The sequence below is a fragment of the Semicossyphus pulcher genome, unplaced genomic scaffold, assembly GCF_022749685.1.
Source record: "Semicossyphus pulcher isolate SPU_LCO1_2020_fin unplaced genomic scaffold, fSemPul1.0.p SCAF_8, whole genome shotgun sequence".
Lineage (NCBI taxonomy): Eukaryota > Metazoa > Chordata > Actinopteri > Labriformes > Labridae > Semicossyphus > Semicossyphus pulcher.
Genome location: NW_027211759.1, coordinates 32251048 through 32278324, shown reverse-complemented (window position 1 = coordinate 32278324; position 27277 = coordinate 32251048). Strand labels below are relative to the sequence as shown.

The window sequence follows — 27277 nt, the reverse complement described above, 5'->3', positions numbered from 1 at the left end:
GAAAAAGAGCTACTTGGGATAAGAAAACGGTTCTATTGGAACAGCTACTTTAATATTCAGTCTCAAAAACCCTGTACGCTTATTCATGGGCTGATTTTGTGGCCCAAAAAGTTATTTAAAGTATGAGCGCATACTTTGAACTCATGCATTAAATAATCATAGTCACTGTGGAAGCAGCTCATGCATATTTAATTTCCAATCTACATTCCTCAGGTCATCTCCAGCTATTGAACTTTTCTTTCATCCAGTGCCAAACCTTCAAAACAAACTCCTATGCTGGTTTCAGAGTTAAAACAAAAAAAAAAGCATGTTTTGGTTCTGCACCACCAGGTGAATATCTACTGAGTTTTATGTCTTAAATTTTCTTATGATGCTGGATGAAGGCCAAAGAGCAGGACACCTTGCTGCTTGTGTGCATGTTCCCGCATCTGAATACAGCATTTCTCTACAAAGAACCTCCTGAGACTCATAGGAGTGTGTTCTGTCGCTGTGTAATGTCAGAGAGGAGTGATGTGGAATGCTGCCTGGATACAGAATACAGAATATCCATGTTTGGATTTAGAGCCAAAGCTGAGTCACTGCACTCAGTTCACCTACACTTTGCAAGCCCACATTACATATCACACTTTTATCACCAATGACAGTTTGTTACCTTTAAAGTATCACAAGTGTAACATGTTAGTATTGGCCATATTGTTCATTTAAAAGTATTAAGTTGGTTATTTCCCAAAAAATATAATTGTGTATTCATGCATGTTATTTTCAGTGGAGGGTTTCCCTCTTTTAGCCGAATCAACGAGCAGAGTTTTCATCCGAAATCAAACCAGAAACAAACCAGTTATTTTTTAAGCAGACTACTTACAACTAACAGAAGAGATTTAAAAACTTTTTTTTCCTTTAAACAATATTAAATTAAGGAAGATAGTCATCAGGAATGAGTGTTGTGAATCTTATTTATTAGAAAAACATTGTGTTCAACATCTCTTCTGACATTCTGTGTGCTCCCAGTAACAGTGTGTGCAGAATTTCAGAGCAGGTCAGCCAGGATGCAAACGGGAAGTGGAGCAAACAAGATAAAACATGGACTCAATGTAAACTAAGAACCAAATCAACTGGTTTAAAAAAGGAAAGGGAGAGGAACATTTTCTTTGAAAAACAAAAAAAACATGGATGTTGTGGACAAACAAAAAACATTGAGGCTTTCACATACGCTGAAAAAAGTGAATCTTCACAGCCAACTTACTTTCTAGCAGCCTGAATAAAGACCACCAAAGAGGCACTGAAATCCACTTTCCCAGTGAGGTACAGTATAACACACACACACACACACGCTTCATTATAATGTATTTTTACATGCTTACAGAATAAAACTGGTCTCCTTTGGTCAGATAAATAGAAACAAACAGAGTGGAGGGAGGTGGGTGAGGAGGCCTGCTTATGTGCTTCATCCGTCCTTGGCTGCTGAACAGTTTGCGTTCATTCAGATGCTGTGTTGACTGAGAAAGGCTGCAGCAGTGGTGCAACAGAAGGCAAAGTGGTGGTTTGCCACTGAAGATGAGGAGGTTTCACGAGGGCTGTGGGTTGGCGGGAACAAAGTCTGTGTTCACACTGAAAGCAACATGTGGTCAGAAGTGCTTTAATTTCATCTGTGAAAGGTCGACATTCATGTGCTTATTAAGGAGGGGTTGGAGGCCAAGTATGATGTGTGCACCTTAGCTTCACTAGTGTACTCACTGCTTCTTGTTTCCATGAACTATTGATGGACTGTGTGTTTTGCAATCAATGCTGAGAGAATAATTATGTCAAAGTTGTTTATCTTTTATTTCATTAGCATGTCCTGAATTGATCTCAGTGTAATGATGGAAAATAAGATCTGGTTGCTCTTGGTGTGAACACAGCGGTGAGGGGAGGAGTAAAGTGTGCAGCCAGTCTCATGCGGAGGGTGACGGTGTATCTGGGTCTGGCTCATAGTGGTAAGTGGCCTGAGTGTGGCTGCTGCCGTGCTGCTGCTGCTGCTGGTTGCGGGCAGCCTGGCTCAAACTATCTTGAGCCACCTGGTTCGGGCCTTCGTAGCTTTGAGCCAGCTGGGGGCCCGCACTGTTCTCTTGCGCCTGCCCGAATGTCGGTTGGTGAGGGTCATTGACACCGGGTGTCGGCTGCGGCAGATTGTCCAGCTCGTCCACCTGCGGCCCCGGAGGATGCATGACCACAAGCTGGTCCTGGGGAATGTCTGCGGCAGCCGCAGCTAAGTTGGTGATGGACTTGGACTTGACGCACTGGAAGTCCACATGGCGGCTCTTCCCTTCCTCCTTCTCCCAGGACATGCGGATAAAGGGACGTTGGACATAGTTGTAGATGACCTCCGGTCGACCTCCAGGACGCCGCTTCACCTTCTCTTTATAGGTCGGGTAGCCTGGAGAAATCAAAAGAACAATTGATTAGACCGCTTTTGGGAATTCGCATGTTTGCTTGTTTTGCTGGGTTAGATGTGAAGAAGATTCATGTCTGTTTAGTAAATGCATAGCATTAGCCAGCAGCCACTTATCTTAGCTTAGCATAAACTCTGGAAACAGTTATGGTAACAAAATCCAGCTATCAGCACCTCCAAGGCGCACTCATTTATATTTCATTTGAGTTTAATTCTTATAAATACCTAAGAGTCCAGTGACAATTTTTTTTTCAGGGGGGGTTGGAATAATACTTAGCCAGGTACAGTTTCCAGACAACTGCCAAAGACAGAAAGTGACTGCTCCTGGTTGACAAAAAGTCTTTTTATTCCAGAACACTAAGTATTTTTAACATTTCATCAACAACATGTTCTGATGAACACAATAAAATGCTCTCTGAACATTTTATTGGTGTTTTTGTGAAAACCTGGGATCATTCATTACAACTTTTACAGGGTGCTGACATCATTCCCCTGTGTTGATGTGCAAAATATTAAAAGACTTAAAGGGTTCCAACTATGGCCCTGAGGAAAGTTCCAGTATTCTATTTTTACAAGTGAAACTGCTTCCATGACGCAAAAATTCCTTCCTGACTTTTGGCCTCTAAGAACTGTTCTGAGTTGAAATACAAGAGAGCTCTCTACAATTGGGCTACTGTGAAGAAAACAGCTGAGAAAACATCTATCAAGACGAAATTGTAAAGTTGTGAAAGATTATGCTCCGAGCAGCTGAATATTCTTATGAAGTGACCCAGATTTTTTTATTCACGGACCTGGCTGTAAAATGCTGAAAATCTGTACCAGAAAGAGACAAAAGCACACTGAAAGCCACCAGTAACCATACACGTGAATTTTTATTTCAGTTTTGGAAGCTACAAATAAGAAGAAAACCCTTGGGCTCAGTACCTTCTATTCCCAGTCTGATCTTTTTCAGTCCTCTGTCCTTTAGCACAGACTTGGCCACGTCTCTGTTCTCTATGTACTTGAAGAAGCGGTACAGTTTGGTGCTGTAGATGACTGTAGAGGAAGAGAGGAACATTTAATACATGAATCCACTACATGACCTTCCATAATGAATCTGAACTTTGCACTGCCTTACAGAAAAGGATTTTTCATATAGTAAAAATAACACTCAAAAGAAGGCCCTCAATATTGTCAATACTGACTGATGTCTGGGCCCTGTAAGGAATCAATGTTGGATTTATGAGGGACTATTTTAAGCTGCAGTTAATCCACATTTGATGCTCTAGTGAGTAGCAGCAGGACAGTGCATGTTGGACTTAAAATAAACTACAGCAGTGTGTTCATAGCAATGAAGGAACAGTACAGTCACCCAGTGCAACAATGTGACTTACTGATGTGTGTGTTAAACAACAATGTAGCGCTGTAGCACAGATACACACAGCACTTTTATGGGGTGGGGTCGTTTTATTAAGACACAATACTACCAGATTAATCGTTAAAGGCTACCACCACCAAACAGATTACCTAGGGAGTATCAATAGATCCAGTATCAGTATCTTACTCTGAGAGTACTCCTCTCCCATCTGTGGGGGGTACTCTTCATCCCAGTCTACCACGTCGTCATCAGTTAGTACCACCACGTGACACTCTCTCTCTCCACTCTGAGCGCTGGCCACCATCAGCGGCAGCACCATCTCCTCCAGGTAACACTCAAACTGACGCCGGGCCCCATCGTTAGACAGCTCGTGCATCAGGGCACCTGTGAAGGAACCACAGGGACAGTCATGAGTAGAAGAGGAGGACAGGATGTAGGACACTGTGCTGGATTTGCTGCATTTACTTCTCCTCCAACAACTATGGTAGCTACCTCTCTCTTCCTTAAAATCTAAATTAATATTACGATTTTCAGGTATTTAACAAAACAAAATAAAAAATAAATAAATACAAAAATCACAACTTAATTTGACTCAGATTCAAAGTTGTTGTATAAAATACTTTACTAAATAATAAGAGGCAACATTAAACAGAACATGAGAGGGTCAATAAAGGTGTTTCTGATCACTAATCGCTCTATTGAGCTTGAAATTGTGTGAAATCAGCGACAAGCAGGAAGGAAGAGGACTGGTAGAAAGTAAAATTGTAGCTCTAAATAAAAAATTGCCTTAAATGTTTTGTGGGGAAAGTAAATACATACAACTTGAAAATAATACATTGTTTGAGCTTGATGATATCCGCACAGTGAGGTTTGATGACAGGCAGTGACAGCTCCTTAAAGTGAAAACTTGTTACCTAACAACCTAACGATTACTAAATACTGACTACTTCTAATTGATATTGTGTTTGTTATTCTTTTGCTGTATATTGTTCTGAGTAAGTAAAGATGTAAGGGTCTGGAAGTAAATACAGTGTAAACTAGCTACGGTCTGTTCTGCTCAGTCATGATCTTAGACTGCCTCCAACAAAGCGGGCTCTTTCATTGGGTGTATTTAGATATCTGCACTGTCCTTTCTCTCAAATAAACTAAACTTAACAACATCGGATGAGACTCAGGCAGTACTTCTTTAGGTACGACGTGCATCTTTTCTGTGTGCGGCTGTTTAAACATAACAAAATCAAATATCATGATACATACAAACATAAATCTAGATATACGTATATGTGCAGCTTTAAAGCGGTTCCATTAAAGACAGGAAGTAATGCAAATGAGACCCAGATGAACCACTAAAACAAGAAATGATTGACTGAAAAGCCTTAAAACCACATGATGGATGTACAAGAATGGACCTGCTTGCCTTAGTTGGTTATTTGCCCACGTAACAAGCATTAAATCTCACAGCTAATCATGACCTACTTAGAGCACAACACACACACAGATACTCATAGCAGCAGCCTGTGAGCTGAAGCTCCTCCTCCCACACACTCAGAGACACAAACAAGAGGCACCAGCAGGAACAATAATAACACGGATATAAAAGACACGCACACACACATACTGATGTGCATCACTGATACAATGGTATGCCCATGTAACAGTTTGATGTCACAGGTGTGTCAAATATGAGTTTATGCAAACAGTTACACATAGCTTTCACAATATCAGGTATCAGGTATCTGCTGTGCTAAATGATACTAATGGAAAGGTCTGTGGCTACTCTTAGTTCTGGCTGAAGCTGCCATAAATGTTTTCTATCAGTAAGCAATATTGCTATAACTTAGTAGGTGTTCATTCACATTAAATAACTCAATTTCCACATTAAGTGCTAAAAGTAAAACAGGCAAGTATATTCCTCATCTGTTTCTCTCTAATGAAAATAACAATGAAAACGATCTGTACTCCACACTCACCAAAGTCCAGCAACTACATCAGTCTGCAGCTCCACACAGTTCAAACAGTAAATGTGCAGTCTTGCATACTCACTGAGGTCTCTGCACTTGATGGTGCTGTAGTTGAAGGAGATACAGAGGTAGTCACATGCCTCCCTCAGCTCGGGAATAGAAACGCCATCAGGGCAGCGGATTATCCCCGACTTGTAGTAATCCTGCCATTTTCAGCAGTATACAAACACACACACACACACACACAAATTAAGAAACGGGCAGAAAGGCAGGCATTCACATGCACACACAAGCATGGGAGAGAAAACAAGGCGCCATTATTGATGCTGCTTTGCTCACACAGGCGGCAGAGAGAGGGAGAGAGAGATGGATGAGGAAGGGGAGGGGGAGGGATGGAGAGTGAGCAGCGATGAAAGTAAAACCAGTGGATGTCAGAAATGAGAGAGAGAGACACTAAGAGGAGTAGACGGGGGCGGAGAGCAATGGATGATGAAAGCAAAAGCTAACAACGTCACGTCCCCTCCCTGCTCCACTTTCCTGCGAGCTTGTGTCAGATGAGACGGTGACAGCGGCTGTTTCCCTCCAGAGTTCCTGCTCAAACACTACAGGCTGCACACAGACAGCTCAGGCACCACTCGGCTCCTGCTCTGCTCTGCTCTCACTTTCATGTCTCCTTGGGATTTGTTTAATGCAGACAAAGACATTCTCATGCCATAATCCATTATTCCATAACCACAACCAAGCAATTATTATTAGCCCTTTAGCAGTGCACTCACAAAGAGCAGAGCTAAATGGAGTGTGTTTTACACTTGCCAGAAACCATTTTGGAAGCAACACATCAACGAAAGCTGACCGAGAATGCTTTCAGGAATATTTACTATTCACCCCAAAGCTGATACGGGCCTGTCACAGATATATTGGCATCTCTGTATTTGTTTTTCCACCACGAAAACAGAACATTTAATGCAGAAAACAGTGTTTGGGGTGATTTAGAAATTAGTCCGTTTGTTCAGCAGAGTGCGCTCTGACTCCTCTATGTAATACACCCTCAGCACTGTCTGCAGCACATGCAGCAGGCCTGCACTAGAGATGGTTGACTATATACAATTGTGACATTTCTCATTTGTTTACGAAAGCAGCCCTATGCATAGTCAAAAGGCAGCAAAATTGGTGCACAACACAACACATTTACTTTTTCCCTCCCAAAATCCCACATGGTTTGGACTCCACTTTACTTATTTCTCAGCCATACTTGCTTTGAGTAACACTGCAGAAAAAAAAAGATTGCATCCACAGTACAGCTACTAAAATACATCTTGTAGTGAGATTGTTTTCTCAAATACTGTAATTGTGTTGACTGATTTGTTTTAAGAATATTTCTGGGCAATTTTGACTTATCAGTGCTGTGCTGCTTGATCTCTAGTATTGTATTTATTTGTCATTTCCTGGTATATTCACATAATGTGGAGGATGCTCGACAGGAACTATATGACAGGGAAGCAGTCAGGAAGTGTGGGGAAGAAGAGGTTGATAACATGCAACAGAGGCTCCGGTCCTAAAACACAGAGGTACCAGTTTCAATTCAATACATGGTAAGGTTGTACTTTGTAGTTGTGGTAATCAGACTGCATTTCACTGTGACATCTGTCCTAAACACCTTACAATTTAGAGCAACAACACAAACTTTAGCATGAAAAATTACCACAGGGTTGAAACAAATCTCTCACACAGTGTAGTGAGTTTTAAAATGCGTGGGAACTTTTGGATTAGATTCCAGCATTGCGGTGTACATGATTTCTTAATGTGTACACAGAAATGGACAGTAGAAATGTGGTGTAAAAAGCATCAATAATAGCCCTTTTTACACTGCAGTTCTGCCTCAGCGCTGTAATGAAGCTCCACCGTCATGCAGTCTCTGCCATTTTACATTGGACCAAGCAACCCCAGCATTAAGCTTCAGTTATTACCTCTGATGCCGGCTCTGAGGCACCTCCATGCATTTTACACAGAAGAAGGAACGTAACAGAGGCGTAATAATCCCGCCTTGAACTGGCAGTGTAAATGGGTCTTGGGTAAACAGCCCCCTTTAAAGCATGAGTAAGAAATTACTTATGCTATGCTTTAATATATAGATTAGACTTATAGATTTATTTTAACCTATGTTGAAACCTCAGTCCTTCTGAATATGTTCGTGTTGCTTTTTATAAATGTGGTTAATAATAATAACGGGGTAAGATAGTTTATGTTTTTCTAGAATCTTTGCTGCCATTTTCCGTTTTATTCTGAAAGTTACTAATTGTCAAGTACAACTAATTGGCAACTTGGATGTTTGCTGAGAAGATTATTGAAGAAAAGAAAAAACATGGTTTAGATCTAGTGCCAAAACTGTTCATGAGAATTATGGCCCAGACCTTAAACGCTACACACTCAGACATTTTCAAGATTCTTTACAAAGCTGAACTGAGAGATTTAGTCAGCAGGAGGACCTCCATTTAAGACTGAGCTGAAAATCCCTCTCAGTACAAGCAGCAATGATGGACTAATGGAATGGTAAAAAAAGGAAAGTAGTAAGTGACAGTAAAGTAACAGAAAAGTAAGAGGTGGTGGTGGATGTGTCTGTATAGAGAGATATCTTGCGTGTGATGGAGGAATGGAAGGAGATGGGTGGGAGTGAATAAATCATTGAGAGATGCAGTCCATGTTTTATAAAGGTTCTGCTCTCACTGGGCCCAGGAGAGAGGAGGGAAAAAAGGAGGGGGAATAAATAAAGGAGAAGGTCAAGAGAAAAAATAAGGTGTAGGGAGAAGTAAGAGAGTAAAATGATAGAGAAGGAGAAAAACAGAAAATAAGATAAGATAAGATAAGATAAGATAGTTTGCAGAGGAATGAGAACAAAACCAGGGAAAGACAGAACAAAATATCAGAGGTACTGTGATACAGTGACACGTATGCTGTAGGTAGAAAGGTACAGACAAACGGTGACAGAGTGACATGGAGAGACAGACACTCAGCATTCTCACCAGAATGGCCCTAAAAACAGTGGAGCTGATGCCATCTGCAACCTCAAACTCTCCTTTTTCATTGGGTCGTGTGAAGTTGTTGTCCCGCCCAGAACCAAACATCCTAAAAACAAACAGAGAAACAACTGTTTACTCATCAACTTCTAACTGTTGATCACGGGTAATAAAACAAATTGAGTATCAGAGGCGATTCAAAGACATTGGTGCAGAGCCGCGTTGTCTATCTGTGATGCTGCTTTGTTTTTAGGCCCTTATCACCTTCAAAACTGGAGTTGCACATTAGTGATGTTGAAGATGTGGCTTAAAAAAACATTGCAATCACCAATAAAACTATATCTTTCAAAATTATTGTGATCAGGAGAACTTAGTTGAAAATAAAGACAACAAATAGCAAACTCTTACTTGCTAAACAGATTTAATCATGACCAATAACTGCTTTATGAAGTATTTTTGGTAAACTTTAATATACTATTCTCTTTTTATGAAGTGTGCTGTGACACCTTCATATGCCAAAAAACTGCTCTTTGCTAAGGAACCTGGCAGCCTCAGAACCTTTGCATTTAACACTGTGAACAACCAGCTAAAATTTAACAAGAAGTCAGCTGGAAAGCTTTATGGCATAAAAGCGTAATGCCGCACAAAACAGGAGGAGGCCACTGTTCTTCCAAAACAAATAATTACAGCTTTGGGTTTCCGGGAATGGCAGATGGGAGATATCTATCCTCTTTAGCAAATCCAAAAGGGAAATGATAATACTGTTATATATGTATCCGGTAGAACCTATTCAGCAGTCTCAACCCAGCTGTTCCAGCACTTACAGTCAGCAGCAGCATGGTTTGAAAACTCAAGTATTACACTAAATGTTAAGAAAACTGTGTTACTATGATGTTCTTCCAGATTAAATCATTTACTGAACAGTTTCACAAATTAAAATGTCTTATCTTCATGACAGTTCCTGCCTAAAATGTGAGGAATGTGTAAAACCTACCTGCCCAGCATGGTGTTAGGTTGAGCTGTGAAGATGGCGGGGTCTACCACAAATCTTGTATTGTCCACAATGAGCGTTACTCTCTCTCCCAATCTCAGTCCACTGCGATGCCCCTCTTTACTGCTGAGGTCATACACGTAGATCATATCACACAGTCCTTGGCCCAGTGTCTTGGAGTGGTGGTCCAATCCAGGAGGACCCAGGGACCGAGGTATGTGTCCACTGATCAGAGCCCCTCCAACGTGGGAATAGGGTAGAGAAACCCTGGGAGGACGTGGACTGGAGGATCTGGAAGAGGAACCTCCGTCTCCACGTTCACGGTCTGTGTGAAAGAAGGACATATTGACACCAGTGAAGCAAGATGGTGTGATCAAGTCTTATTATCATTTGCTCCATCTTTCCTCCTTACCATGCTGCCGAGTTGGAGAGGTGACATTCCTGATGCAGGGCGTCAGCTGGCTCTCTGCCCTCTCGTGGGAGGAGTCACGTGAACGGTCGCTGGAGCGCCGCCGTTGCTCCCGGTAGTTTTCTGTTCCACCTCTGTCTCTTGCCCCTCCAGAGGCACCGCCACCAGCGCCGCCAGTCCCGTACATACTCATGCTGCTGACCTGCTGCTGCTGCTGCTGGTGGTCGCAGTCCAATACTGACAAACCACACTGCCGGTCACTGAAAGACAAGAGCACACAGAGAGGAATCAAAGTGATGAGCAAGGCTTACATTTCAGCTGCTTCAACTTTGACTGCACAACTTCTCTACTGGATGTTATGGTTGATACTTTGTTCAAACTGTACCAAACCACTGGAACACAATATCTTGTCAGACTAATAAAAAGATGACCAAAAATGTATGACTACAATCTCAAAACCTTATGAATACTTTGACATGATTGTAAAATAGTACTTTATCAGTACCTAAAGATATTTCATGTGTTTTATAAATTATAAATCCTACTTAACCCTGCTTAGTTAAGAGGGAGAAGAAGTTGAAAAGTTACCAGGCAAACGTTAAGGAAGAAATAGTAGAGATGAAAAACCGATGTCCCTACTTTAGAAAACCAGTGGGAACCCCTCAACCCTGATAAATATTAAGAAACCACTGCAGGACAAGAAGAAATCAATGCTTTCAGACAAACTCGCAGCTTCTCGGGCAAAGACGGATTGACACAATCAGACAATTCGTGGAAAAATATTCTATGACACTAGTATCTGGCATCACTGTAAGATTGAATTCCAAACCACCATAAAAGTTTGATATGGTCACAACTTCAAGTCTGAGTGGGATGACACTGCTAATCGTACAGAAAGCGAAGCACTCATGCATGATTTTATGCAACAATGAGATAGATTACTTCTCTCCGCTCCAAGCAAACTTAAACTCTCACACGCACAGTTGTGCAGAGACCGCTCAGGGGGTAAAGGGTTTGTTTTTTGCGTGCTGAGCTGTGGAACAAGGAGCGAGCCTGTAAAAAGCAGTCAACTCATGTGAACCCTTACAGGAGCTGAGTGCTGCAGAAACAGGACCGGCACAAATCCACCAAGCTCAGCCTGCAGCTACACACACACACACAGCGCCCCAGCGTCCATTAGAGAATTTATCCATGTGAAACAATCTGAGGGAGCTGAACTCACTCAGAAACAGCACAACAAACAGAAATGGCCTCAACTGTTTACTTGCTCCATGAGCTGTTTTATCAGAGATTTTTTACTGATGGGTAACAAACACTTGGCCTTGCCTCAGAGCGAGCAATGCTTCCCAGAGTGGTTTGATGTAATTCAGTGTTTTTTCAAAGACGGACAAGCAGTCCGAGGAGAGCGGTTATAACATCTAACCTACACTTCAGATAGGAGTCAAACACACAATCTTATTCAAACATTAATGGAAAGAAGCATCATATGTACTCAAATGAGGATAGTTCAAATGGTATTGTGAAGGTTTGGACTCTTTCCACATTTAATTTGGTTTTAATAACAAAATAAAAACACTTTTTCCCATTTTGTTTCCGTCTTATTTTTTGAGTCCAGGTTGTAATATCGTAATAGGCTCAAAGACATAAAATCAGGGATGGAAGAAGTTCTTTTGTTTCCCAAATGTAAACTAAAAATATAAAACACCCCTCAAATAATACATCTCTTAGTGACGCTGGCCATGGTTAATAGGGATTATAATTTAGTATCGTAAAATTCCAAATTTAGTAATAGTTTAATAACAAGCATTGCATGACTCTGGCCAATAACACATGAATGGATACATACAGGCACATTTAGGCTAGAATATGAAGGGAATGCAGGTGGGCATGCCTTGGGTGACATTAGAGAAAACAGACTGCAGCATGTATCACACAATAGCAATGCAGGAATGTCTTGCAAAATTGCAAAAAAAAAAAATTGATAGTTTTGTATCATCACATACTAAAGGTATTGATATTGATATAGGAAACAGATAATATGGTACCAACCCTTTTGTAATAACAGTATTATTCAGCTGTATAATGATAAATTACATTCCCGTAGTTGTGCTAATGAATGTATCCATTTCACTTCCAATGCGCCAGTGTAGCTGACTATCTGATCAATAGCGGTGAGCTTATGAGGCAGGTCTCAGTAATGAAGCGAGCCTCGCTCTCCTGAGAGGAGCTGCTATGAAATATGATGATGACCATCTACTGTAGGCTATGGAATCAGAGAGATGGAAAATGGTAGCATGTTGGAAGGGGGAACAGAAAGTGCAAGACTTTTTAAAATCATTTTATAGAAATAGCTTTAGTGACGTTAAAAAAGCCAGAGTGCAGCCTTCTACTCTGCGCACCACGTGGCCGGACAAACATGAATAAACCACTTACACATAATAAGCCCAGGACTAGCTCATTGGGGCAGATTTGTTCTTTATATTGACTACTTTTACACAACAAATAAAACAGAGTAAACATCACTTCCTAAAGCTGAGGGTTAGCTGCTCATTGTTGAATACGAATTTAGAAACATTTTAGGTTTCCATGCACAGAGTGCTGGATAGGGTTTTTGTATGTTTTGGCAGAGCTTCAAAGGCCAGTAATGAGAGAAGCCTCCCTGGATACTGGCTGACATCTTAACGTGCTGGACAACCGGGTAAGTGGCCAGCTCCCTGATTGAGTGCCTAATTGGCTAACTGTCTGGGTGGGTAGACGCAGACGGAGCAGACCAAGATGTAGCAAGACCAGTGAACTGACAAAAACGACAACGCAGTGTGATGACTGCACATCACCTAGAATCCTCACTGACGCCTCAGCAACACCCAGTCAAGGTCACAGATTCATCTAACAGGATGAAGCTCCATCAGTCTTGTGATGCACAAACCCAAAACACCTTAAATGGACACTAAGGACACAAAAACACATAGATAAAGGGTTTACTAAAGTCAAACTGAAACTCTGAAGGAAATCAGGGCATTTGGCTGTTTTAAATTGAATTATACTCTAAAAGGTAACAATTACAAAATAAAAGAGCAAACCAAGATCCTGTATTTTCTGTTTAAATATGTCCGCTTCACACAACAGCTGCAGACTCAGGCAGTGTCCTTGAAGACAGGGGTCACCATAGCAGCTGAGGAGAGGAAGAAATGTGCACACACACCTCTCCTCATACTTCAGTGTGTTCAGGTGAGCTGTCTGACACACACAGAGGACAACTTCCTTCCGCAGCACAATCTATCAATGAAAATGTGTAAAAATATCTGCATTGAGGCTATTCGTAGAAAGGCACTGAACAGTTGCCAGGCCTACTGTTCTTAATACCTACATGAAACTGAGGAGATACATGAGTCTTCTTTTCCAAACTGCCACAATTAAGCAATCTAACAAGATATGGCTGAATGTAACATGTTGTGTTTACCTACACCAGAGCCTGACAGAACATACATCCATGTTTTATCTCCAATGGGATTTTAATGCTAGGCAGAATTGGGATAATAAAAACAAAAGCAGGACTTCCAGCCAAACAGGCATGCAGCCAGTGGCCAGACCAGCAGGGTAAAGGGAACAAAGGAACTGAGGAGGCAATATTTCACTCAGGGCAGGCAGCTCCTCTCATCTTTCACGTGGCAATGCAAATCTACAGCAGCCAAGATATCACACAGCCAGAAAGAACTAAAGGGGGCTATCATTTCACTTGTCCAATTTCCCTTTAATAGACAACTCCCCCTTGATATAACAATTTCTCTTTTATTTTGCTGGATAGGTCAATGACTGAAAGCACGTACAAAAGCTCAGATGCTGGTTTAATGTGCTTAATACAACTCAAGTTCACCCACCAATTCAAGATAACTCAGACAGAGACACAAGGCATCTTGGTAGTCTATTAAAAGCAGAGGTGAGAGCCCCAAGGGGTGAGGGTCCCATCTATTATTTAGGGGCTGCTGACACAGACACACAGATAGGCAAAGGCAGGGAATCTGCTCTCTACAGCAGTCTGGGTTGAAATCAATTAATATAAAGCAGAAAATAGGAAGTAAACAGGTTAATACACCTTTATAACAATAATATGAATGGTATCTTTATTTCTCATCAATTTGTTTTCTAAAAGATTTTTATAATATTATGGGGATTTCTCATAGCATGCAACAAAATAGATTGCCATTAAATAGCATAATATCACTATTTATTCTGTTTTCTGTATCGAAGTGTCAGAGTAAGTCCTATCAAGGGTAATACTGTCCGAGATTTCATTTCTTGGGCACTGTAATTCTCTAGCCCATACAGCCAAAAGAGAACATTGTGTAAATGTAATACAATCATAGAAATAAAAGCCCGGTGCTTTGAACGCGGACGTGCACCTACCGGTCGGTATCAGAGGGCCAAGTGAAGACAAAGCAGCAGGGGATGAGCTGCGGGATGACAGCGGCACAAAAGCCTTGCGCTCCTCCGAACAAAGCGGGCTTGCCGGCAGCTTCAGCATCCTCGCTCATTACTTTGCAACTTCATCAGCATCGTTCCACACACTCAACCCGGACTCCAACACGCTGGTAAAATCCACGGCTTCGACCTTAAGCTTTAAATGTTTCTAAGAGGCGAGGGAGACACGGACCGGCTAGTCATTCAGAGTCACCGGAGGGACCTTAAACTGTGAATGGCCGCGTGCTTGACTGAATCAGAGCGATGCTGCGTTCACGTGCTGCTCGTAAACTCCAACTTCTCAGTGCTCCATGTAGGTAATAGTAGTGCATTACACTGTTGTTGGTCGTAATTGACAACAAACGTCATTGCTATAGTGCGCTATGTTGTAACCAAAATGATCTACTAAAACATAATTTCCTTGAAATGGCAACTTTGGTGAAAGTGGCAAAATGAGGATTTAAATAATCACAGAATAGTGGGGAAATTGAGAATGGTTATGTAAAAAGTCCATGTATGTTTATATCCGTTTAGCACATCCCTCACAAACGTTGGAAAAAACCCACAAGTTTTCAGAAGGTATATTTTTGAACTGTTCATTCAAAAAGGCCCAGAGGGCCATATAATTATGGTATTTCTACCATCATTTGAAGGTAGCATCAAACAGTTGAATTAGCGTCTGCAAAACTGTCTGGAGCAGTTAGGCCTATTCTTTGTTGACAAAAAAAACAGGCATTGGGGGAAGTTTTATCAATACAACTGAAAGGCATACAGCCTATATAGGCGTAAAACACCAAAGCAAACAGGCAAATTAAAAGAAATGTTTCAAAGACGCACTAAAAGTCAGAGAGACCTGAGTGAATACAACAGATTTCCAGCATCAAGAATTCAACTACAAAACGCTATATTCTGTCGTGTTATATTACAAATTAATTACATAATTATAAGACAGACGGCATCATCCTGAACTTTTCAGGGCACTGGTTGATTCGGAACTCCCTGCAGCACAAGGAACTGTATAGGCAGTGTGACCTTCCTGACGCCAGGGGACTCTTCACAACACTACAAAACAAGTCATAGGCTAGCGCATAATAGGCCATGGTCTAAATGAATCTCACCATTGTGCACTGATTAGAAAAAAAATCTGTAAAGTTTGGATAACATAACCAGCAATCATAAGGTCAACGTATGTTTCCTTCTACATTTTAGGATCCAAATGGAGCCATCAATAGGTCACTTACATTCGTTTTATCATTCAGAGTATTGGTCACTATGTCTTCAGATGATACATTGTTTGGGATTAACCATCGGTACATCTGCCTGTACTACAACCCGATCCTCCTGATCTACATAGTCATTCGATCCGCTGAACAAGGGGTGATGAGTTTTTCTATACCAAGACGGTGTATTATCAAATGAATTACGCTTTTCAGCCAACTTTCTCAATGGAAATGGAGAATTGTGGTAGTAAAATAATGTAAAGCACCTCCATCAAATAGTAGTGTTCTGCGAAATGTAAGCAGACACCAGTATGATTCATTAACAAATGTTCCTTCAAGTTAACATCAAGAAACAGAAGGTCGAACATGTCCACACATGTTAACTTAATTCTAGACCACATTGGGTTCCATCTGATCTTGTCATAAACAAGGTGTTGCGTTAGAAACAAATTACAGAATACATGTAACAATATGATTCCTCGTGCAAGGAAAACATGTTTATTAGAGTAAGGATACGGTCTAGCAATACTGACTTCCACTGTATTTTAACTGAACATATTTCACCATTGTTGACCAACTATACTGACCCACATTTATTTTGTCTCCGAAAACAATTTTCAAAAAATTTACGGTAACAGTTAAGTTCATTCAAGGCTGCCGTACTGGCTTTTAAAATGTGTTTAAGTATGAGCTTACCAACAATATCCAAAGCAAGAATTTACTCGCATCGTGCTTTACAGAGACTTTAGAGTGGCTAAGAGGATTTTAGACTTTTTGGTCAGCCCGTGAATTAGCTTTAACCGATAAGCTAAACACCTCTCCAGCCGTTAGGAAGCTAGCCTTAGCGATCTCTATATATACACAAGAGTTTAAAACAACCTATATTTACCTCCTTGCGTTACATTCCGATGTGACAAGTTGCCCAAACAGTCCGCTTTGCAAGAGCTCAACTCCATGGAAGATAAAGTGACAAGAGTTTTCGTTGAAAGCACCAGCTTACATGAACTACGCTTAGCTGTGGATTCTTTGTTTTGGTTTTGGAAAGCGGAGTTCGCGTGAAACATATCGCGAGACAACCGCACTTCCCAAGGAAGCAACCCTGCATGCACTCACATGTCCGCACAGTCTATGGTCCGGCACAAAACACAACTAGACCTATCTACTTGGAGAAATTCAGAAAAAAAGGAAATCAGAGGACATAAACAAGCAATTAAGACGACATTAAAGTTATTTATTTAGTTCATTTTTTAATAAAACGGACTATTTGGTAGCCTATAGTTAAAGACATATAAAAATAAAAACATTGTATTTCTTTGTTGTTGAACTGCATAGCTTTACATTAAGTCTAACAAAAGATGTATCTTTTGTTTTACAGTGAAAATCTAAAAATAAAAGTGAGTAGCATAAATAAAATAAATCAATATACATTAAGAACGTATGAAATTGACATGAAAGAATGCCTGTTAAAAAGGGCAAAATCAAATGCAACATTGTTGGTCCAAGGCTTTATATCAGTGTGTTTAAGTAACGAACTTTGTAGCCTGTAGTTTTAACAAAAGTGCAAACACAACTTAGCCTTGCCTCGTCAAGGTAGTTTTCCTTAATCAATTTTCATAAATAACAGTTTCATAAATAGGATTATATAAATACAGTTGAAATATAAAAATAAATACTATAAAAAAGACGGACACATTATAGACATAGAAAAGTTTTTTTAAAAAAAAGAGAAACATATTGAGTAGCCTAAAATCCTGCAAAGGAAGTTGGAAATGTTGCTGCGACTAACGATGTTAAAATAGAATCAAAATCATGACTGTTTTGACTTGAGGAGTTTTTCCAAAAAGTTCAAAGCATACTGGATCTCCTCCGGTGTCAGGTCTCTCAGGTCGGGAAGCTCCTCGGGACGCAGTCTCCTTCTCAACCGGCCCGCCTCCCCGCTGCTGCCCCGGCCCGGGGCGGTGTGGATGCCGCGGAGCCTCATCTGCAGCCACTCCCGGCGCTCCTGCACCTGCTTGTGCTCCCCGAGGTTGTGCATGAGCTGGACTTCACTCACCGTCCTTTTTCTGTACAAACACAGGATCATGCTATATTTGTCAGTTAAACATGAAAAAACATTCAGTGTTGATAAATTAAATATCCAGCCTAAATGAGGCAATGAACTTGGAGTGGTGAATATCTCCTTCATCTGAAAGAGGCGGTAGTACGGGGAAATTACCTCAGGGGGCGCCCTTCACAGACCATCAGGACGTGTACGATACAGAGTGAAATGATGACGATTTTATAGTCCAGATTTTGCACGTTGATCATGATGACCTGTTCAAATAAAGAATACAAAAAAATTCAAAATCTTGTTGTTAATGTACATTTTCAAAGATTTTACAACATTAAAAAATTAATTAAAACATTAAAAACTAAATATATTATTTTAATGTTGATGTCCTGTGTTAAAATAACGGAAGTTATTTAGATAGAAATAAAATAATATTGTATAAAGCTTTAAATAGATTCTTTTTATTTTGAAATCTCTATATTCCTATATCTTAAGACAAATATATCATTTTGAGCCTAACAACTGATTAAACTAAAATGCATAAGTAGTAAACTTTAGTTAAGGTGTGTTCAGCAAACCTGCTCTGTGGTTTCTTCTCCTCAGTTTGATAAAGTAGTTTAGTCCAGGTGGAAATAAAGGAAGTCAGCCTAGTTTGGTGGATTGCTTCTATCAGTTATGATAAGCATGGGACCCTGCAACTTCCTTTTATAGCCCAAGGGCTCAGCCATTGATGAGCTGACTTCATTATTGCTGTTGATGTCACACCTCCAGCTCCTGGAGGGGGCAGGGCAGAAATTACAACACCTCCTCTGAGCTTCAGGCTTTCAACACTGTCATACCAGAGCAAACTAATGGCTTTGCATGTTGAACTCAGATACCCGCACACCTACCTTATATGCAATACCACATACACAAAAATTCCAAACCTTTAAAGGTGTGAGTATTTCCCCGACATGGAAGTACATTTTTGTGACTTGTGATTTTTTTTCTAAATTTCTCCTTGTAGTACCACTTCATTCTATATAATTATCATTTTTAATGTATTTGTGTTGTAATATCAAATATGATATATGATTTTGCACTTTAGCACAGAATTTTCCTCCGCATTTTCAATTCTGCATGCTTCCCTTTTGATTTTTTTCCTCCTTCTGTATAGTAGCCAGATCTAGTCCACATCTGCTGTGACCTTTTATTGTCTGCCTCACAACAAAAGCGGCAACATTTGGATGGATTCATGACTGTCATTGACCAGTAGGGAGTTGCCCTGGTTACATAGGCACTTAACTCAAGAATTAACATTGTTTTAATGAGTATGCCTCACAAAAAAAGAGCTCTTACACTGACCTGACGTCAGAGACAACTTCCTGAATCGAAGAGTAATAGGGAGTTCAGGAGCCATGGGTGATGCCGTTGCCGTCACTGTGGTCATGAGTGGTTTGTGTGTGTGTGTGTGTGTGTGTGTGTGTGTGTGTCAGAATCTCTTAACATCAAGTAAACATGTATACCAAACATAAACATTTTTAAAGAATTGGGACCACGATTTGTAGAAAACAGGACATTTTATAATTGAAAAATTAAAGCTTTTCCTGTGCGGTAGTCAAACAAAGTAACGAAGGCACTGAGACTAAATAACCTAATTTTAGTAAGCATTCTATATATTACTGTGTCTGATTTATGGGTCTATCTATACCATAGGTGTAGTTTGGTTTTATCCACATGAAAAACTGTATTCTTACAGCAAAGAATATGTTAGCCTGCATTATTCACAGACTTTGCTATGGGTTGATTTCACAATAACTTTTACATGCAAGATGTCAAATACTACTACTTCACCTACTTTTACTTTCAGATGTAATAAACTCCATTACGGTACCTGACAACTGTAGTTACTTTTCAATATTTTTTTAATATTCTTTCACAGACAAACCTAAACCTAAAATACTTTTATGAACAATTATGAAAGTAATATAGTACTATAGAGTATTTATAATTTGACGCTTAAAGAACTTTAAAAAAAACAAATCTTTCTTTATTGTATCATTTCTGTTGGGTCAACGTTTTTGATTCAAATTCCAGTAATTGTAAATAATAGTATTATCATTACAATGTGATTTTTAAACCTGATATTTTAACAAGTGGTCTCTGTTATTGCTCACCTCATGCTAAATAGATTACAAAACATTTACATTATATTCCTAGAGTTACATCATGTGAGTGTGTTGTATTAAACATTTTCGTTGGCGTTTAAGCTGTTTGGTCATTCCTCTGTAAGATAGTTTGTTCTCTTCAAAGAGGTAATGTGTGTCACACAACAATGCGTTGCTCATCGTGTTTGATCTCACAAAGGACGGACAGTAATATGCAAATGTCATCAGTTAACAGTCCATATATTTGAATGCCATTTTTAGTTAACAATATGGTCAATCTATAAACCATATAGTATTAACAAAACTGTATAATAATATTAACTGTTTGTTGAATTTCAAATCTTTGCACTTTCCACCCTCTCTCTCTCACTCTCTCTCTCTGTCTGTCATTCATTGGGGTCGAACTCTCCCCCTTCAGCCTTCAGCCACAGGTGTCCCAGGGAAGATCAAACCACTGCATGGCTCACAGCTTATTTTGGTCGCACACACTACAGGTTAAGTAACCATGAGGGTATGAGTTTTCTAAATGTGGTAGGAGCTGGGAGTGACTATGTCATGACATGGAGGCAGTGTTCACACAGAGCCCCCTAATGAGTGGCACATAGTTTCAAAGGAAAACTAGAATGAGACTTTATACTGTAGTGTAGAGTGATTGATCTCATGATGATTATTGCCAGGAAAGTAGAAGTGTCAATTTATCCAAGATAATTGAAGAATTTAAAAGTTTTACAGCTCCAGTATAATGGTGCCATGGTGATCGCCCCTGACAAGTACAAATATATTGTCCGTGGTCTTCTTGTGCGGCTTAGACCTCCTCCTTCCGTTCCCACGAGGAAAAAAGAGCATGACGGCATCGAGCAAGAAGGCGGGCTATGACGTTATGCCAAGCATCTCAAAGATTTGTTATTTTTATTCTCTTTAGCTGAGGAAGATGAAAGAAGATGTAAAAGTTGTAAAATGTATTTGTAAATGTGTACACATTTCAACAAAGTAGGTTTTCTAAACCTGTAAAAACTGTAGAAAACACTTTTGATAGCATTTTGCAGTTAAGATTGAACCAGCAGTTTTATTATGAAGTTAAAGCATTAAATGAAACTCCAGTATTAATTATCCTCTATAGTCAGCCACCAGTTGATATATAATCAAACAGCTGAAATGGTCAGTGATTCGAGTTGTTTACATAGCTGTTTACAAGATTTATGGTAAACGTTGAGGCCCTTCATGGACATGACCTCTTCTTGCTTTACCGTGATACTATTATGGACCACGGTGGTCACGGCCTGTTTAGATGACACCCGCTGAACACATTGACCTCTGAACTTAGCTTAGGTCCTAAAGCATGCCGTCCTCATTACCTCATGCGGCCTTAACGTGTAGCAAGGCAAAAAGGTGCATGGGAAAACAAAAAAGCAAGAGTTAGAAGATTTTCCCAATTAAATGCCAAACAAATTGTGCCAGATGCAGGACATCTAAAACAGATTAATGTTAATACTTAGAGCCACTGAGCAAAGTGTAGCTGTTCACAAAAAATAGCTAACATACTCAGCATCACCATTAACATTGACATTCACAGCTATTGCAAGTCAGGTGCATCAGTAAAGAATGCCGGTCCCCAAGACTTAAGAATAGTAACAGGGGATGAGAGAGGGGGACTGCTATTTTGGGTTCGGCTTTGACTTTTCCAGAGGGTGACGGCATGTCCGGAGATGGCTGACGGTGAAGGTAAGAAACACATAGTACGGATGCTGATGTTTCAAGTCACCCAACAGAGAGTTTGGAGACAACAAGAAAACAATTCCCTACAGATGTAAGCTGTGATTAAAGATATGCCCAAAAAAATTTTGTTTAAAAAATTGTTAAAGCAGTTACATATAGGCTACTCTTGGCCACTGGGCAGCATCGGAACAAGCTAAAAACACAATATCTGACTTATATATATGATCAGTTGTGTTTCTTTCCACTCGATCAACATAAGTCAGAAAGAGGAGGGATCCCTTTTCCACCCTCAGTTTTTCCTCACCCCGAAAGGGAAATCTGCTCCACTAGCTCGCAGCTAACTTTGTCTATTTGCTGTGTGGTGAAGTATTGTTGAGTCAGTTTGTCAGAGCATTTACGCTCGTTGCCAAAAATGTTGCCTGCAAGAACTTTGACCAGAAGTAAGAACAGATTTAGCGCATCTGAAAACATAACAATAAGTGAAAAGGGGCTGACAGACCATCCAGGACAGGAACTACATAGTTGTGGGATATCTCTGCATGCAGGACTAGAAGCGACACTGTTTGAGCGACAGTGGTTTTTCGCGACTCCCCCTTTTGTTAATAATATATGGATAAAAAAAGCAAACAGTTACCATTCTAATGTGTTTAATGTACCAGTAATTATCACCGGTCAGAAAACAATCTCTGTCTGAACATATTTAGGAATGGCTAGATCTGTAAACACGTAGTGAGCATGGCAGCTCAGTGTGATTGGCAAGGTTTATTGTATAGGGTGAAGGGTCAACCTTTAACAGTAAGTGAGCTCATGTGCACTACAGGCGGTTCTATACTTCAGCTTGACCTTTTTTCCAGGAACTGTGCACCTTAATTTTACTGCCACCAGACACCTCCACACCAGGCCACGACACTGCCATGACTCCTCCCTCTTAACTGGATTGATTGCTTTGATCAGGCGTCAGAGATACAAAGGTTTCATATGGAAATCTGAACCAGTCTGGCTGCTGAAATAAAGGTTATTAAGCCATCCAATGCCCCTTCTTGGCTACACAGACAGCTTTAGAGCCCAAATGCATAAACCACCTGTCTCTGGAGTTTTGTTTAATTTGCCATTTCCTGCTCTCTGAAAGTGGATGATCAATAACACATTAACAAAATACAAGTCAGAGGACAGAACTAACTGCTCACCGCACCCTATTTTTTTGTCTTCCCAACATCATAACATTGCAATGGTCATTAACTATGTATAGCAACTGCACATGTATGTGCATACATACACGTGTATGTGTATGCTAAACACCATCTTCCCTGCCTCCACCCTGAAGGATTAAAATATGACAGGAAAAAGGAAAATATTTCCAGCAAATATGATCTCCTTTTCAACCTGAGCCAGAATTAAAAAAAACTATATGTAAAGAGAAGGAAATTTGTTGATGTGTGTTGGGGAATTATCATCTACATTCAACATATCATCTATATTTGTAAATTGTCCTGAAGTAGTAAGAGTCTTTAAAGGTATGATTATTTTATTGTGATATGCCCACAAACCTTTTCAAGTCTACTTAGTTTGGGTACCAAAGCAAAGTCTGTTGAAAGATGAAATGAAAGATGAAAAAAACAGAAATACAGAGCTGTTCGTTGGTTAGAATACCAAAGTATAATCTGTTTTCACATTGAAACCAAAAACCGTGAAATGGGTCATTTTCAACTTTCTTTTTTCTTTTATCAATTTTTTCAGACAGAAAAAACGGCTTAATAACGTCTGTATTTTTATTTTTCTCATTCTTGGTTTAAAACTATTTTACATAACAGACAGAACAACAAAACAACAAATAAGCTGTACTCACGAGGACCTTTTTAAAATAAAATGCATCACTGCATATTGTTAAACATTTTAAATTGCATTTTTGTTCTACTTTTTTTACTCAACAGTAGAAACAAAGAAACATAACCTCAAAGACTTGCAAAAACTACTGAGTCCTGACTAGTTTTGTGGAGTGTTGTTGAAACTTATTTAACCACTAACACCCACAACAGTCCCACAAATGTCTTTTTAAAGTTAGATAAAATATATATTCAGGCCCTGACGTGCTGTGTATCTTATTTCAAGACATAATTGAAGCAATAATGTGACAATATATGTTACAGAAAGTTAAACAAAAACTTGATTTCATTTAGTACTATAATAGCATCTTATAAAAGAGCAATGTTTTCTTTTACTCAATGTCAATAATAATGGATATATTAGCAGGAACAGCATAGTAATGATAATAGACTCAATGTAATAATTGTAACAGTTGAAGTCAACAGGTCTATTATTACCATTAACAATATTAATTATAACAGTTTGTGTTGAGCAGCTTTAAGATTCACGTTAACAATTTAAATAGTGATAATAAAAGTAAGACTAATATTAATAGTTGTAGCAGTTGGAGTCATGCAGGTCCACAGCAGCTTGCAATCTGCAAAGATCCACAGGAACCTATGAGACAAGGGAGCTTAAAAACTCCCGGGAAGATGTATGGTTTGTAACATTAATGGGACAAGAAGATAAAAAGTTCGTAGCATGCATTTATATGACATGAATGGGTACAGATAGAGAGAGAGAGAGGAGCAGACAGGAGCTTGGTGTGTCAGGTCAGGCAGTCTAAGCCTATAGCAGCATAACTATGGGCTGGCGGACTCTAAATCCTTACGGAGAATCCTCAAATAAATAGTTGTTATGAAGAAAGTCACATAACTGATTAGCGACTACTTTCTGGACAATCTTTGCAATAAAGGGAGGGTTGGATATAGGTCTATTGTTAGCTAAGGTGCCTGAATCAAGAGTAGGCTTTCTAAGAAGATGCCTAATTACAGCTACTTTAAATTGCTGTTGATAAATAGCCTTCATATTGATCATATCTAGTATAGAGGTGCTAACTAAGGGAAAGACCTAATTGGAATCAGGTTTAAGAGACAGGTAGATCATTTAGATAAAAAATCTTTGAATTTAGTTCAGGACGGTCAATTGGAGAGAAACAGTCCATATCAGGTTTTAGAGCTATTTTCAAGGTTCCAATGGTTGAAGACAAATCTGCATCAGTTAAGGACAGGAGGCCACACATTTTGTCTCTGATTTTTAGGATTTTATTATTAAAGAAGCTCATGAGGCTGTTACTAGTGAGGGCTTTAGGAATACATGGCTCAATGGAGCTATGACTCTCTGAAAAGATACCTAGGGTAGTTTTTCTTTTCTTCTATTAAGGAGGAGTAGTAGACACCTCGAGCATACCACTGTGCCTGCCTGTATTTTTTTAGACTCACTTGCCAGACTAAATGAGATTCCTACATTTTGGTTTATCGCCTTTATCTTATCGAGTTTGCAAGTTTCTGAGTCATACCATGATGCTAGCCTCTGGCGTTTGATAATCTTTTTTTTAGGGTGGCATTGGAATCAAGAGTATTTCATAATAAACCTGCAGCTATATCCACAAACTGATCAACCAGAGAGGGACTAACGATACCATAAGAGCTTTCTCTTGCATTGAGACACTGTGCTGAATTAAAAGCAGCTGTAATTGCGTCCTTAAATTTAGCTACAGCCCTACCAGACCAGACCAGAACATTTTTGTTAACTGGAGTGTAGTCTGGTAATAGTAAACCAAATATTTTTAAATTGTGATCTGATAAAAGAGAATTTTGTTGAAAGACTATTAAGTTTAAAATTTTAAGGCCATGTGCCAAAACAAGGTCGAGGGTGTGGTTAAAACAGTGAGTAGGCTTGTTTACAAATCCAAATCCTGGTTGGACAGAAGAGGCTCGCCAAAGGGCCCTGGTTCTCAATGATCTGAATGATTAAATTGATTACTGTCCATTAACAGTAACACAATGTAAGAATAATTCTGGACTGTTTGTAAATACCCACATATTTTCTTTAGATCAATTTAAAACATTTTACCACGTTTGAAATAGGGCAGTGCTGTTTCATATATCGTTCATTCAGGTGTATATGTCTTTATTGCCCTCAAGGGAAAATGGGATACATTAAATGTCTACAATCCATGTCGATTTATTCTGTTACCGTTTATCCACATCCACAATCACCACAAGTTTTTAGCCTGATTTACGATATATCACAGTATGCGTAACTATGGTAAATTGCGACATCTAGTGGTCTTACTGTGAACATTTTGTGAAACATGAATTCTAAAAATACATTTGGTTTAAAATGTTTTTCTTTCACAATAGACAAACACTCTCCAATGCGTTTAATCAAGGAGACTAACCTATTTATTAATATTAGAAACGCCTTACTTCTTGAGACTATATTTGAAAGGTACTAATCAATACAGCGGCCTGGAGAGCGTCCGATGATTCCCTCAGGTGTTAACAAGAATATTGTAAATACAAGCTCCAGAATAACCAGGCAACCGAATATAACATGAGGATTTTCTGTGACAACCGAATTGGTTAAGTTCGACATTTATCAGGTGGAGGGCATGGAAAACATTTACCAAAAAGCTCAAAGTTTTAAAACTCCATAAATAGGCTTTTGTAAGAAATGCTTATTCACCAGTTAAGAAATGTTCTTTCTGGTTCGGGCATTAGAGAAGTACACGAATGCAACATGAACTCTTCACAGCAGAGACGGCCTCTTTGAAGTTGAGTTTGCCCGCTGAAGTTGAATCTGTCTTCTGAGATTTTGAAGGTAATTCCAAAATGCAAAATTACTTTTTACGTTGCAACATGTAGCTTACATGGTTAAATATAACAAATTTGGTCTGAAGGTTTAGTCGTAGAAGCCTTGTAGAACCGCGAAAATATTTTCAAGACGTGGGAAGATATGCGGAACCTGTCAGGTTTTAGTCAGGTTTTGGTTAAGCTATCTCGTTTTTTCGTAATTGTGACTACTAGCGCCAATTTTAGGCTAGGATAGTAACTAGAAAAAACTGTTGGAAAAAAGTAACATAAATATATCCTTACCGAAGCGGCAGCCTATGACTTCGTCATTAGTTACATTGTTGCAGACCTACTTTTTTTTTGCTAACATCCAACATCTCAATGCAATTCATTCTCGTGTTAGCAAAAATAATTTCGCTGTTCAGGAATTGTAACAAAGACGCAAATGTCAGCAAATACGCGCTGAAACAGGTCGTACAAAATGGCTAGATCTTCATTAAAATACAGTATGTCAGCCAGGTATGTTTACAAGAAATTCCGTAGGAAGGTGATACCCAGAATGAATGTCTTACAGCAGGCTAGTTAGGTTGCCATTGCATGTAGGAAGTGAGTACTTGATCTTAAATTATGTAATTCATAATGTACGAGACAGCTCTGCACATCCAGATATACAATAAATAATATTTAAAAGCCAGTGGAGCTGTTAAGAGTATTTGTGAAAATGTACTATCCTCTTGGAAATACAACCCACTGACCTGTCACCCTGTCTCTACTTCAATGAGTTTATCTTCCAGAAGCATATCGCTTTTATCATGTCTACTGCCTTGTGCCTGGGCTTGATGATAGGCCATAAAAGGGGAAAACA

At 39.6% G+C, this 27277-nt stretch overlaps 1 protein-coding gene across 1 annotated transcript; it reads right to left on the bottom strand.

The window, feature by feature from the left end:
* Positions 1-949: 949 nt before the first annotated feature.
* Positions 950-16844, bottom strand: btbd10a (BTB (POZ) domain containing 10a). The gene is made up of 8 exons (XM_069686147.1): positions 16728-16844; positions 10164-10420; positions 9755-10076; positions 8767-8869; positions 5829-5949; positions 3972-4169; positions 3353-3463; positions 950-2413 (listed from the first exon to the last, which is right to left on the bottom strand). Exons 2-8 carry the CDS (start codon positions 10351-10353, stop codon positions 1932-1934), a joined length of 1527 nt encoding a protein of 508 aa, XP_069542248.1. The 5' UTR covers positions 10354-10420; positions 16728-16844; the 3' UTR covers positions 950-1931.
* Positions 16845-27277: the final 10433 nt, after the last annotated feature.

Excerpts from the sequence above, each read along its gene's own strand:
- btbd10a (XM_069686147.1), bottom strand. The coding sequence starts at position 10,353 with ATGAGTATGTACGGGACTGGCGGCGCTGGTGGCGGTGCCTCTGGAGGG. Across the intron at positions 10,077-10,163 it reads CTCTCCAACTCGGCAGCATG|ACCGTGAACGTGGAGACGGA; the intron begins GTAAGGAGGAAA and ends TCTTTCACACAG. Across the intron at positions 8,870-9,754 it reads CCTAACACCATGCTGGGCAG|GATGTTTGGTTCTGGGCGGG; the intron begins GTAGGTTTTACA and ends GTTTGTTTTTAG.